The sequence below is a fragment of the Rhea americana genome, unplaced genomic scaffold, assembly GCF_003343005.1.
Source record: "Rhea americana isolate MKP2758 unplaced genomic scaffold, rheAme1 scaffold_53, whole genome shotgun sequence".
NCBI classification, from domain to species: domain Eukaryota; kingdom Metazoa; phylum Chordata; class Aves; order Rheiformes; family Rheidae; genus Rhea; species Rhea americana.
Window position 1 is genome coordinate 335,327 of NW_028186679.1, and position 14,525 is coordinate 349,851.

Here is a 14,525-nt window from a genome sequence, read left to right on the forward strand (position 1 = left end):
CAAGAGACTTACAAGTCTACCTAGAATGTGTCTGTYATTTGTCTCTGCTCTCCATTTCCCTTTCCATCTGACTTTATTCCATCCAAAACACACTCTCCAGTGGTAGACACACTGAGAAGTCAATAGTACCTTTGAGCCAAGGAGAAATATTGACTCTAATGGTCAGGCCAATCTGGGAGAGGTGACAGGCAGCACTCTGCTTACTATCTGAAAAAGGCGGCAGGACTGGGGACCAGTTTCAAGGATGACAGGTGATCCCCTATGGATCTCTGCAAGGGACAGAGAGAGATGAGGCAAAAAAGTGGCTGCAAAAGCCATTTGGAATGCAAAATATCAGTTTAAAGTGAAGTTGAAGGCAAGATGACAGAGGTGTGTATAATAATGTGCGAGTGGGAACCAGTCCTATGGATACTCACATAATAAAGATCAGATTGAAGAAGTTTGAGAACAGGTGGCATACACAATAGCAAACCCACTTTTCCAACATGAAACAGTTGCAGAATCCCTGGAGAGTAATGCTTTATGAAACTGCAAACCCTGCTACCAATTCCATCCTCTTTATTGTATCTTGGCACTGTCTACACAAGTGAAAAACAATTACAAAAATAGACACATACACTTTGGTTTTACTGGCTCCCAGAATGTGCCTGCAATGGAAGTAACAGTACTAACATTTGTCATCTTTTAAACTGCGGTTTCATTGAAAGGTGGTTGCTTCTGGAGCTTTTGCTTAGCACATCATTTGTGCGTTAGCCAACAAAATTCCCAAAGGCTTTTTCCCATGCTCCTTCTATTTGTATTTTTGCTAAAAACTATGCCCAACTGCAGGCTAATTCCAAAAGGTATCTGTAAAACTTGCATTTGAATGTTCTTCACTCACAGAACAGATGGAAAAACGAGTAAGGAGGAGATGAAGTATAGAGAAGCAAAGCAGATGTACAGAAAGCATGGCAATAGAAAACAGAAGTCATTTGACTCTCCGCTTCACCATAAGAGAAATGTTAATGTCCTTCAGACTGTGTCACATTCAATTCCTAAAACAGAATAGCAGCCACTGTGTTTCCACACTGAAAGTCATTTTCCCACTGCTTTTTGTAGACTGTTCACATTACTTAACTTTAAAGAGTCCAAGAGGCTTTTGATTGTTTCACTTCCTATTCCCTTCATTCTATTCTTGATCTTGTTGGGATTACTTTTTCCAAATGGTATCAGTAGAGCTGCCAGTCCCCAGGGCTCTTTATTGACCATTCGCTGAGTTCTATCTTCCTTCTCTAATATCCAGGCACTTTCTCTGGCCAAAGCAACAAACTTCTCCAGCTGTGGCTGATTAACATTCTTGCTGATATTAAGGTCTTGTTCAAAAGGATTCCAGATATAAAGAGGAGACGACTCAGGTTTATTTATTTCCTTTCCCTGCAGATAGTTAAAAGTAAAAGCCAAAATTGCGTATGTGTTATAGGCAAAATAAGTAAGAAATCACTTGAGTTATTACACTAGCTCTAACAGTAAAAGTGTTTTGACCTACTAGAAAACTTTTTGTGGAAAAGAAAGTGATGATTAATCAAGTTAATTTCCCTGTCAATCTGACCGTATGACTCCTCTTTGAATCCTCTCAGTAGTTGTTTTCCTTGGTAAGTTCAGTTTATATTTCCTTCAAGACAAACAAGTAGAACAAACTGTCTATTTGGCCATTCCCCCGTTGCTTTTACACAAGCCTGAAATCTCACTCACTACAGCCTCCTAACTCACATCAACATTTGTGTACAGAGCATGGAGCAGCCTGAACGAGTCATATTAACCTGCACAGTCCTGTTTGCTAAACTACTACAAACACTCCATAGGCTCAAACCATTCCTCTCTCAGTTCTTATCAAGAGCTAGTATAGCAAAACATGATTACTGCCTTGGCTGAAATTCCTCACAGTTCCTTCTGGCCTTTAGTATAGAGATGTTCAGATCATTGYCAGCTTTTGGGCACCTGGCATAGTAAAAGGCAAGTTGCTGACACTATGTAGTTTGCTATTTAAATGCACTGCTGTCTCTGTGCTTATTAGTGCTCCTTTGCTGACATTTTCTTTATTATAGACTCTCTGCAAGCCTTCTACAGCAAGCTCTAGCAAGAACTTACCAGCTTAGACTTGCCAAGTAAGGAAATGTCCACACACATGCTACAACACACTCTTGCCCCAGGACCAATAGCATTGGTTGAACAGGTAGCACACCAGCATCTCAGACAATTCACCTGTCTACTCTAGGCTCCACCATATAGAGGGTTTTGCTTATCTTTTTTTGAAACTTAAAAACAGACAAAGGCACCTCAGCTTGATGGATTAGTTTCTTGGAACAACCTGAGCACTGTCAAAAAGAAAAAGAAAAAAAAAACACACAAAAAACCCCACTTCTATGCAACTAGCCCACAGTGCCCAAATAGGAAATGAAATACACACAAGAGCATCCACAGAGCAACACTGTACTGAAATCCCCTATCCAGTATATCCATATCCTGTGTATTTAGTGTATTTATGTATGTACACACACAGACACATATCAATAAATAGCATGAGTGAAATGTACACAGAAAGCAAAGAGCTGCAGCCCTCTGGGCAAGCACAGAATGATCCTGTTAACTGTCATGCTTACTGAATTGTAACTGCCCACACTGTATGCTAGTGTGAACTGTAGCAGGAAACTAAAATGTCAGAAGAAAGTTTCAAAACTCAGTTACAAAATTTAACATGGACACTGGGTCTAGACTCCCAACTTTAAATGCAATGCCCATTGGCATACAGGGTTGGTAACAGACATTTGCTATGACATATGTCATGATATTTAAAAAGTCTTCTTCCCACAAAATCAAAGCAGGAGCCATTTTAAAACAGCCACCTTCGATACACAGCAGTCAGGGGAAAAAAATTATATCCTACAGGCTTAGCATTAAAGTTTGTGCTTTCCATTACACCSAAGTAACGGTACAGCACCATTAAGAACGTTACACTAAGTGATGACGTTCTGAAAAGAAAGCTCACTTCCTTCATAAAAAGGACTCAGTTTCTGGATATCACCAATTTACTCTGTACATACAATTAAGTTCACAAAAATAGTTGTTTAACATCCGTAGTTTCTCAAATAGCAAATGGGGGAATTCAGTAGATAATGATGAGAGATTAAAATGCATTTACCTTTCGAAGATTTATGGAATTCTTTCTGAAATCAAAGTTTCCAAAATATTCAAAAAAGTCACGCAGCAATACATCTAAAGGGGAAAAAAAAGTCAATAGTAACAGTAAGAAAAGGTCTATTCTTAACATACTGGCAAAAAAATATTTAAAGACTTACTTACCAAGTGTTTCTGTGTTTTTTGTAGAGTTAATCTTCCTTAAGTCACTAACAAACGAGCAATCATAACGTCCAATTACGTGCTTGTCGTCTTCATCTGAAACAAAAATTGCAAACTTTTTTTGAAGAGATAAACAACACAAATGCTGTTGTATTTAATAAAATTCTGAATTCAGTCATGGCTGATATCTGTGACATGACTTTATACAATAATATTCACTGAATTCAATCAAGTTATGAGTTGATTTAAAAAGTGAACTCTCAGGTCAAGATTCAAGTTAAATGGTTGAAGACAAAAAAATAATTTTACAGATAGGCAAAGGAAAACGAGTAAATGCAGTATTTTTAAAACCTTACAAGAAGAATGTATATGACATTTATACCTCTGAAGTTATTTCCTTTAAGTAAGAAACCTAGTACCTTTGCATACAGTGGTTTATTATCCACTAAAACCCCACAAATCTACAAGGTTAATAACTGCAGAAGTGTTTTGGCAATCAGACCTGAAGCTTCTAGCCTTTTCTTCTTAAAAACAGGATTAGGAATAGTTTTGCAAAATTTCAAGATAAGCATTTCGTGCATAGGACTTCTACAGTCATTTTGAAAGCTTGTTGATAAATGTTAATGGAAATGTTTGAACTGCTTTCAAAGCAATCGAATATAGAACTTATCTACTCACAACTTGGAAGGAAGCATGTCAACAAGCACGAGACATAACCGAAGAATCAAGAGTCTGGGATGTCATTCTCCATGTTTTCATTAGATTTACTGAAGATATGTGAAATTATCATACCCTGAAAGCTATGTATGAAATGGCAAGAACAGCTAACTCACAAAGACGTAAGAATTATTTCTAGATGTCTTGAACATTCTCAAGGATACTGCAAATTGTGAGAAAAATCTTAACTCTTCTTTTAAACATCTGATGTCTATAAAACGACATGCATCATATTCATCAATCAAAACTGACAACAAGCAGAGAGACTTTTGAGAATTTAAGTCTTCTAAAACAAAAATCAAAATAAAGCAAAACCAGCCAGCATGTGAAAGCAGCACTGAGACAGCTTTGATGAAAATAAACATGGCACAGAACAACATTAACCCCTCCAAGTAGAATTTACCATTGTAAAGAAAATGAGGTAATTTTGCTTTTAAAAATGTGGGGTTTCTTTTTCCACAAAAAATACAAGTGAAACTTGTATATTCCCTCAAACATATGGTATACACAATATATGTGGGTATCTGAGAGCATAAAGAAGTGGTTTGGGCTTATTCATAACTTTAGAGAAGAGAAAAATAAACATAAGAATCACACCAATTTCTTTCATTAACAGCTGTCCTTACCTGCTAGTTCTCTAAGACGGTCTACTGTTGGAATGATAGGCGGTGATCTCTTTTGCAGAAAAAACAGGACCATCATTGTTAGAGAGAAGTTTGTAATCCAAGCACCAGGAACACTATTTGTAAGTCCATGTACACGGGCCCAACATCGTATACTGAACACTAGYGCTCTTACACGGGAATCAAGACAACCATAGATATACAAGAGTTCTGAACTTTTTATAGCAATGCTGAGGAAGAAAAAGCATGAGACGTGTAAATATGAGAGAAATGTGAAGTACTAGATTCAGTGCTAGCTGTTCAATCCTAAAGCATCAGTTACAAGTGAAGAGGATATTTATTAAAAAAAAAATAGTAACAACTTTTACCCATTAAAAAATTAGAAGAGAATTCCTGGGATTGTCCARGATTAAATCCCTGATAGCTTCTCATAGTAAGGAGAACACAGTCAGGGATAAATASTAACACTGGACTTGCATTGTTTCCTTGTTCCGTATCACGAGGGAAAAAAAAAAAAAATTGGGTACTCGGGAGCAAAACCATGCAGAATCGAGATTGAAAACATATATTTAATTTAGCCACAAATGTCTTAGGAATACAGTAGATAATCTCTATATCCTAATGAAAGTACAAACTAGAAGTTCTTTTACAACCTTGATCTAAAGAGTTATAGTATGATGAATTTAAAAATAAGTAATGAGTATAGAGACAGTGAAATCTACAAAACAAGTCAACTTAGTAGTTTTCAAACGACTAATGTTTGAAGTTTGATGTCCTTCAGTCTGCACACTGCAGAATACATTTCTGAATTTTGAAATGTAAAGTATTAAAGACATTTTTAGTGTGACTAGAATAAATTTGAGGTTGTTGTTTAGCAAATGCTTTAAACAAACACAGTCACTGCTGCTAGAAGCAGCAGCTTTGCTTGTCGATGCTTGCTGTCATTCCCACACTACCATATCCATATTGTTGACAGGTATTTGTAACAACTATCCAGATCCTGCTGAAAAAGAACTCAAGTAGAAGGATAATAGTTTTCAAACAGATCAGTTTCTGATCTGCTTCACCACATGTTCATACAAACGTTCTTGTACTGTACAAAAGGGAGCACAAGAAAAAGCAGGAAAAAAAAGATACTGGAAGCAGGGTGCAAGAACAAGACTTACACTGGGGACAGTTTGGGAACAGTTTTTGTCTAAAATGCTTGTTGAACTTGTGCAAGACTTTTTGCTCCCAATCTTGCACTTAGTTCCTTAAAAAAAAAATGTGTTTTAGGTAAATTTCCCAATGTGAAAGTTTTGTAMTACCTTGACTTTTTAGATTTTGATTGTGAAGTGCTTCCCTGTGTCCACAAATATTTGTTATTACTCCAAATGGTAACAATAGAACACACAGAGAGTCACAACTGACCTACTACTCAGCAGAGAAGTATAAGGAAGTTTGCAGAGAACTGCTTGCTGACTTTCCCTGTGGCTGCATATACAAGGCTCTGCTTCAAAGCAGAAAAATTATTTTGCTACAATACGTTTCCTCAGTATTGTCTTAACAACCCCTGTATATTCCAAAACAGAAYTTTGGATAATTCAGAAAATTCAATCTAGGATCTGATTATATCACAGAATCTGTATTAAAAGTTATAACAAACTYCTCTTGAAAGATAATCACTCATATGTTATCACTCCCTGACACCAGTGAAAAGGGTCAGGTACTTATTTTTTAGTGTGCATCTTTAGTCCAGTATACATCTGTATCACTGGCATAAACTTCCATTCTTAATAAGTTAAAAAAAATAAAAAAAAAAACAACGCTTCCAATCAACCACTAGTCACCTAAAAAAATGACAGCAAGTAGGAAAAGGGAAAACACACACAAAGGGATATTTCTGAGAACCCTGCTCCCTCTACTGGACACTCTTCTGAAAACTCCTAATGATAGTAACAATCAGTGAGGTAACTTATCATTCAAGATACTTTGCCAGCAAACAGGTGCACACAGGCACTTGAAACGAAAAACAAAGAACCCTGAAGTAACTACAAACYCAACCACTGCAAAGCAGCTGGAAGACTATGATGAAAATTAATACAATGCAGTTTCTTAATCTGAAAAGAAATCCGAGGATGACTGTGCATRTGCCTATGTGTGTGAAGGGAAGTAATGACTAAAGAACCCCGTTTTCTTTCAATTCTTCACAATGACAACATTTTTACACAGTGTTCTTCAGGACTTTAGATTCAGCTAGCAAGTGTTTACTATACTGGAGAAGAGTCAAAAATACCATTTATACTTTCAGAGCCAGCAATTTTAAGTGCTCTTTTATTGTATACGTTACAAAAACAACGCAGAAACTACTAGACGGTGTTCATCACAGGTTTCCAGATTACAGATACATTCTACCTAAACTTTTTAAAAACCATGTCTTACCTATTGCTCACTGACAGATCACACTGAAATCCTGTTGGCTGATGGGAAAATTTCACCAGCGGGCAGCGAGCATTGAGGATCTTCTGCACACTCACGCATCCAGGACCAAAATGATCAAGGCAATCGCCAATCACAGACAGAATTTTCTGAGTCGCCAGTCTTTCGGATGGTAATCTTTTCATCTGATACTCCATTTCAAAGGGACCTTTTTTCTACCACAAAATTTTAAAAGTAAACTGTTACCTGTGGAACTAAAGAGATATTTAAGAATACTTCTGAAAGACTACCACAATTTGCAAAGGAGTCTGCGCAATCAGAGATTCTAAGACAAATGTATTATTTAAAGCAGCCTGCAGAACCTGGTAAAATGTACTATTTTATATTCTTTCTCAATGATTCAATTTTTGCAGATTAATAACCAATTAATTATTGTGAAATTAGCTGCTCAGATGAGGGTATAATACGTCACACTATTGTCTAAAGCAAGTAATTCTGGAATTCCTGAGAYATTATGTACATTCTGATTGAAAAAAGGCATACTTAAACAAACAAAAAGGATGAAACACAACCAAACCACTGCTGATTTCATGCTATCAGTATTTTTTTCCATATCCTCACATTACAWATTATTGACTCAAGTAGCACTGTAAAATAAAATCTTTTTCATTTTGAAAAGAATCCAGAAATTTTAGCATGCAAATTTCCCAATGTTTTAAAATAACAATGAGTTTCTCTAACTCTGAAAATARTAACTTCACATCAGATATGTTTTTTCCTGACAAATAAATAAATTCTGGAACTGCATTCTGACCATATTAGACATGTAATTTCCTGTATGCCTTTGTAGTTGTAGTTTTCATACACATAATTTATATTGAAATAAAGCACTTCTATGAAATCTACTCTCTTTAGAGTCTCTGTATTTGTAAATGTCAGCTATTTTTGCTTGCTGATTTGATACCTTACACCGACTTAACCTTCTCTTTGGAGCATGTTACGGGTGAACGYACACTAAATGATGAAAAGCATTACACAACGACCTAACCAGTCCTCTGAGACACAACTACCTGAGGTTACCTTTGTTATCACCAGGTTAGTGGGAAGAAACCAGGCGCCTACAGACAGGCACAATTCAGAAGTCATGGACCTTGGGACCCCCTCCCCATGAACCCACCTTAAAGCACCCAATTTCTGCGCAACTCTGGCAAATACTCAGGCATTTTTTCCTGTTCTCCTCTTGCCCACACTTCTCCAGCCAGAGCCACTGTTTGAATGTACCAGAATGGCAAACCCTGATATACACTGCCAAACAGGATTAAAATGCTATGACCTTGGAGCAAGGCTGGCTCAAAGTGAGAGGAACCAACACYGATACAGAAAGTGAGCCTGGAACTGCCCTGAAGTACCTCTAAGTCTTTAAGTGGAAGTGAATAGGTTAGAGGTTGAGGTAGATGACAGGGAAGACGGAGATGGGGACTTCGCTGATGAGTCAGTACACTGGTGTTTTTACCTTTGCGCGTGACAAAAATCACAGYGGGCCTTCCCAGAGAACTGTTTAGTATCTCTTGGGAGCTAGATGATCATCTCAGTAATTGACAAGACTTTCACATACAGCTTTAGCTCCAGTTGTGGGTAAGATGAAGAACTGATACACTTACCCTAGACCTGTGGTTCTCCTCCTATTCCTGCCATGTTGCCCACAACAGAAGATGTGAATAAATAAACTAGTATTTTTGGGTAAATTGATATACTGCCCCCCCCCAAAAAAAAGCCTAACTTTTTCCATCCAAAAACTATGACTCTAAAATGATCATTAAAGTATGTTTAAAATCACTCACTGCTCTCCCAAACTGCCTGCATGTTAAAACATCATCTCTCTGCTCATCAAACATATTTGTACCTAGTCCTTTGATCACCCATAGGAAAGAATAAAATACAATGAAAAAAAGTCAGATAGTCACAGATTCCATAGTAAAGAATGCTCCCACCTTTGCTGCCCTTTTAACTCACAATCACTGTTCAGTTTTCCATGAAACTAAATAAGTAAATGTAAACAGATGCTGAAATACCTGGTCTTCCTCCACTGCTGGTAGCCTCCTAAAATTCTGCAATAATTTGGCAGGGAGAAGATACTCTTTCCTCTGCTGCTATTCAACTTATAAATTATTTTCCTTCATTCACTTATCCCAAGACAGACAATCAGTTTATGCACATTAGTAACACAATTTGCCAGGGAGAATACCATTTTTGTCTTTCTYGGAAGCACTAAGCATAGGTTGCCTATTAAGGAAGGTGTACCCACACCACAATTTCCTGCAAAGTAAAAAGCTCTCTAGGTGCTGGCATCTTGATCTCCTTTATTCTTTGATTATGCCTGAACCAAAATGCAAGAGTTGCACTATTGATTTTCACTCTCTTTTATAGGACAACTCTCTAATGTACCTTATTTTTATACAACCTTTGAAATTAAGACAACAGGTTTGCCCCCATTTTAGCAGTGCAAAATATCAATAAAACCAACAAGATTATCTTCTTTAATGCATAACAACTGTGCTTGTATACAAGGCAAAAGTCTCACTGCATCACACCTAACAGTTTAAATGTGCCACGCAGCCTACTAACCTGTCACGTAACATGAAGACATGAGCTCAAATAGTAGCCCTGGTGGTTTGTGCTGAGGAGCCCCACAGTAATAAGTATGTCAACTGTCCACAAGTAATCACAACTGCTAATAATCTAGTCTACCTCCAAATACTTTTAAAGTTTATAACAGCTTTAAACAGTACAGTTCATTTATGACATGATGTAGGACAAATAATTATGGACATCCTGTGCTTTCTTTTCTGTAGAAATTTCGGCAGATGCACAACAAAACTCCCAGTAAAACACACATATACATCTATCTGTCCGTGCACTGAGGGAAGAGATGGCATCATCTCTTTGGTGCTTCTCAGACCACTGTATTATTTTGATTCCTACCACAGTATCTGAGTACYTCCCACAGTCCCATGAGAGCACAAGTTGCTTCAAAACACCCAAATGATAAAATGACAGCTCAGGAGTAACATTCTTATACTATGATATTTAGAGCATCCAGATGAGTTTAAACAACAGTAGCACATATTACACTATCCATACAGTTTGCACCAGCAAGAATGCAATGTCAGTGTTTTAACATTAACACAGCTGCCATGCCAACAGCATAACAGGCTGTTAATACACTGATAAAAATACAACTAGCTTGTCTGGTTTGCAGATAACGGAGATCGTGCTCAGAACATCCACCTCATTTTTACCTAGTTCATTACACATTTACAGTCTTCTCTTTCCAAGTCTACTGTCAATTACTAATTAGAAGGTAAACTTGCTGTATGAGCTCAGTAAGAAAACTGAAATGGTTTTYATAAACTGACCAACATGTTAACACTATCAACAAAAACAGTTACAGTGATAAAGGAAATGGTTTCAGAGTCGTAGTCAAGTATGATTTTCCTAGTTGTGGCAAAAGATACAACAGACAAGATCACCTGAAATAATCTTTTTAAATGTAGAACTAACTCTTTAAACTGAGAAAAAGAGCCTGACAATCCTCCAATAATACATGTGCACACACATGCACAAAATAATTATGCTTGAAGTATATGCCCAACAGCTCCAGAGAAGGAAAACCAGGATAGTTTCCCAGCAGGATGGGAAGGTCTGCCTTTGCTGAATTAGCTCTGAGAGACCAGGGTTTCCTCCACAGTGAAATCCACCCTGATGGTGCAGACAAAGCCTACATAAACACTGAATCACTTTTTCCTATAATGGCAAACATCTCTTCTTTCATGTCACACTCAGTTTTTGAAAGTCTTCATGTCTAAACATTCAAATAACAATCTCTAGTACAGGCTGATGTGAAACCTTTATCAGAGTCTACGTACACAGATTTCTACATGCAAGGTACGCTTTCTACATGCATGCTCTGCCAAAAAAATCCAACAGACTGAAGATGCAAGGCATCATCTTACCATTTTTGTAGTGTGCTTTCTTGTTTCATTAAAGTCCAGAAACATGTCCACATCACATCCCAGTTTGCCAAAGGTGTTCACTGAAGAGCCAAATGGCTTTACCACGCTGTCTGGAAAATATGCACGTGCGAAGTCCCGAACCAGGGAACAGGCCAGAAATCGAAGCTTGATATTTTCTTCTGTAAGCTGATACTCATTCAGTAAAGTGTACATCTGACTGCTTATCTAGTTAAGAAATTGAACACTGTGAAGATACAGTGACCCATAATATATCTTTTTTCTACTTCATATGATTGTAGTTTGAACAAAATTTTGATTCACAGAGAGGTTTATTTGATACAGAAAATATTTTTGGCAATTAAAACAACAAATTTCACCTATTTGTTCCAATGTAYGAGGCGCATTCATGCAAAATCCTCATTTTTTTTAAAGACAGAAATAACAGCTAAATTGTACATGTCCACTTGCAAATCTGAAATACATATGATTCATTTTTAATTGAGAGAGATCTACAAATCTATACGTACATTGTCAGCACCACAAAGCTTTTGAATAAGGTCTTTCACTGGAATGTGAGACTGAGGAGAGAGGTGAATTGGTGTCTCAGGAGCAGCTTGACCGACCGGGTTTTTCAGCATGAAAGTAAAAAGTCTAGATTTAAATGGAACAACATGATGTTCTGCAGCATTTGGGATTCCAATAACATCCTGCAATGAGGCTATACTGTTCTTTTCAGAAAATTCTATTACGGCATGGATACCCTAAAACATTAAGAAGGGAAATAGACAGGATTAGATAACTGCATACAAGTCTTGAACTGACTGTACTGATGTTATCAAGATGTTTCCTGGGAACATTGCAACAATACAGTACAACAGTTTTGAAGCTGAGTGCTACTTTTCACACCCCAACACTTTCTAGACACCTTTTGATATGAGGTCAGAAATTTTTAAGATATGCAACACTTAGCAGTGAACATTAAACAGAAAAGTAGTAAAATCCATTTACCTTTACAATTGTAATATTCAAAAAACACATTAAAAAGGTTACCTCTACTGTTAGAGCAGTGAGCAGTATTATGTATAAGTTTCAAAGATTTAGTTCAAAACAGGTTGCTATCCATCATACACAGCAGGTGTTGCTTAGCTGACTTAAGAAAACTGTTACTCAGTAACTTGTAAACTTTAATAAAGATAAAAACAAGTTTAATACATCAGTTGTGCAGAATATGCTCAACTTACATATGTAAGGCCTAGTCCAAATGCTAGCATTTCTTTTTGTTTAAGTTTATATCATCAATTACTTACRCGATTTTCAAAAAAGAAGTGACTGTTAATTTTTCCATGACTGGACAAATACTGCAATAATTTTTTCTCATTAATTTTTGGTGGACATTTAATTAAAATAGTCCTTTCTGCTTGCTCCAGTCGTTCTGTCTGAACTTCTGTGAAAGTCTTCTTTCTGGTATTGACCTCAGCATCTGTGTGAACAAATGAGMACTAAGGTTTTTGCTATATAAACATGAAGATTTAAAATTGAATCTAGTATACTTAATCTTCTTTTGGGATTGGACAAATCAACAAAAATTTCCTCTGGCTCTCCAGGAGCAACAAAGAAAGCAATCAAGAAACTTAAGTGCAACTCTCTCACAAATGTGTACATTTGTACAAATGAACACTAGGAAACACAGGAAGAAAACAATACTAGCCTCCCTTGATCCCACAGGAAGGTTGATGATACAAGGAATACTTGCTCTTCTCTTATTTGCTGTTCACTATCAGAAAATTGAGCATACACAGTCGGATTTGGTGTACTAATCTCGCAGTAAGGGACCTAGCTAGGGTACCAGGCAAAGCTAGGCCTTTGGTAAGCTGCACTGAAAARAAAATCTACCTCTGCTACCACAAAACCAGCACTTTTACCTTCAGAACAATGAAGTATTTAGTTATTTTTGTAATTTAGTATCTTTTTTTTTTACTGTAACTCTAATCCCTCCAAATGCACTTAAGACTACACTTTCATCTACTCATCAATTAATTCACAGATCAGTCATACCCACCATACTACGGACAACATATATCGTTGCTGACAGCCTACAGAATCAACATGGAAATGAGACATGCTGGAACATCGATAAGCACAGAAAAAGTATTTTACAAGAGGTTTATTGTTTCTCTCACACAGACTTATAAATAATAAACACTCAGAGTAGTTGTTTCAATAGCTTAATTTTATATAGCACTGAAGAAGCGCTTTATGAAAAAGATAAATATCCTACTGTCCCTGGGGACAGAGAAGGGATTGAGATGCAGAACTGACAAGTCCTACAGGCCAGTGACACAACCAGAAGATGAACCCAAACCTCCTTACTCCCAGGGCTCCCTCCACCAGGCCAGATTGGTCTTGCAATTCTTTAATCATACACTACTTGTATRTACTTAAGTACTATCGCAGAATGAGTGCTCCCTAAGCTCTGCTGCCATTTGCACAGCATAAATATAGCACAAATGCAAAAGACTACATCCAAATGGTTGTTTAAAGCATTTTGAAATATGAGAGGAGCATTCAATTTTACTTTTTTCTCCTGCTTCCAACAACATTTCCATTAAAGTGATTGTGAAACAATATCACTAAATAGGCATACACCAGCWCTACTGCTGGAAGAAACGCCCCATCCTGCACATGGTGCTCACATRTATTCTAATGCTGCCCTCTGATGCTAGCCTAAGTATTCACAYGGCCATGTAACAAACCAGGTGAGACCTAGATGATCTAGGTTATATATATATTTTTTTTTTTAAAAAAAAAGGAACCTGGAACTATTCTTTACTCTGATTTGCTYTTGCTCTGCATGTCTGTGTTAGCACAAGAATGTGAACAGCACAAGACTGCTGCTTTTGTCAGCAGTGTTAGCTTCACRAACTGAAACACCCTGATCTCCTACCAAAAAGGTGCCACCTAATGCTGCCCTGAAACACAAATATCAGCATAAGCRCCAACTCAGGCTCACACCTGCACTATCATGTTAAGTTGCACGGTACATCCAAGTCTCTGCACTAACTCTGCTCGGCCCTCACCAGCTCTCTGTTCTTGGCTTGCAGCAAATGTAGACTGACATTCACACGCTTTCAGCGCGGCGCCTGACGGAGCCCCTCGGGGATAACGGCTACCCCTTGGCTTACCTCCAGCTGACTCCCACACGGGATAAACCATGTTTTGAACAAGGGCAGCAGACTGCTCTGCCGCGCCGGGCAGAGCTGCCGGGGGTCCCCCGCCTTGGGGCGCCCCGCGGCACGGCCCGGTCTCGAATCGCCCGCTGGAAACACGCCCCGCGCCGCCGCCCAGGCCCGGCCCGACCCCCGGCCCGCCCGGCCGGCCCAGGCCGCGCTGAGGCGGAGCGGGGGAGCAGCGCGGCCCG

General features: G+C 38.0%; 1 protein-coding gene across 2 annotated transcripts; it reads right to left on the bottom strand.

The window, feature by feature from the left end:
- Positions 1 to 541: 541 nt before the first annotated feature.
- Positions 542 to 14,400, bottom strand: MTPAP (mitochondrial poly(A) polymerase). 2 transcript variants are annotated; one of them, XM_085318266.1, is made up of 9 exons: positions 14,290 to 14,395; positions 12,415 to 12,587; positions 11,635 to 11,868; positions 11,108 to 11,332; positions 7,098 to 7,309; positions 4,680 to 4,906; positions 3,340 to 3,432; positions 3,179 to 3,252; positions 542 to 1,413 (listed from the first exon to the last, which is right to left on the bottom strand). In XM_085318266.1, the coding sequence occupies exons 1-9, from the start codon at positions 14,318 to 14,320 to the stop codon at positions 1,075 to 1,077; spliced, it is 1,608 nt and encodes a 535-aa protein (XP_085174392.1). In that variant the 5' UTR covers positions 14,321 to 14,395; the 3' UTR covers positions 542 to 1,074. The 2 variants fall into 2 exon arrangements, with proteins under 2 accessions (XP_085174392.1, XP_085174393.1); XM_085318267.1 differs by lacking the exon at positions 542 to 1,413 and adding an exon at positions 2,137 to 2,354 and having other exon boundaries at positions 14,290 to 14,400.
- Between the last annotated feature and the right edge of the window lie 125 nt (positions 14,401 to 14,525).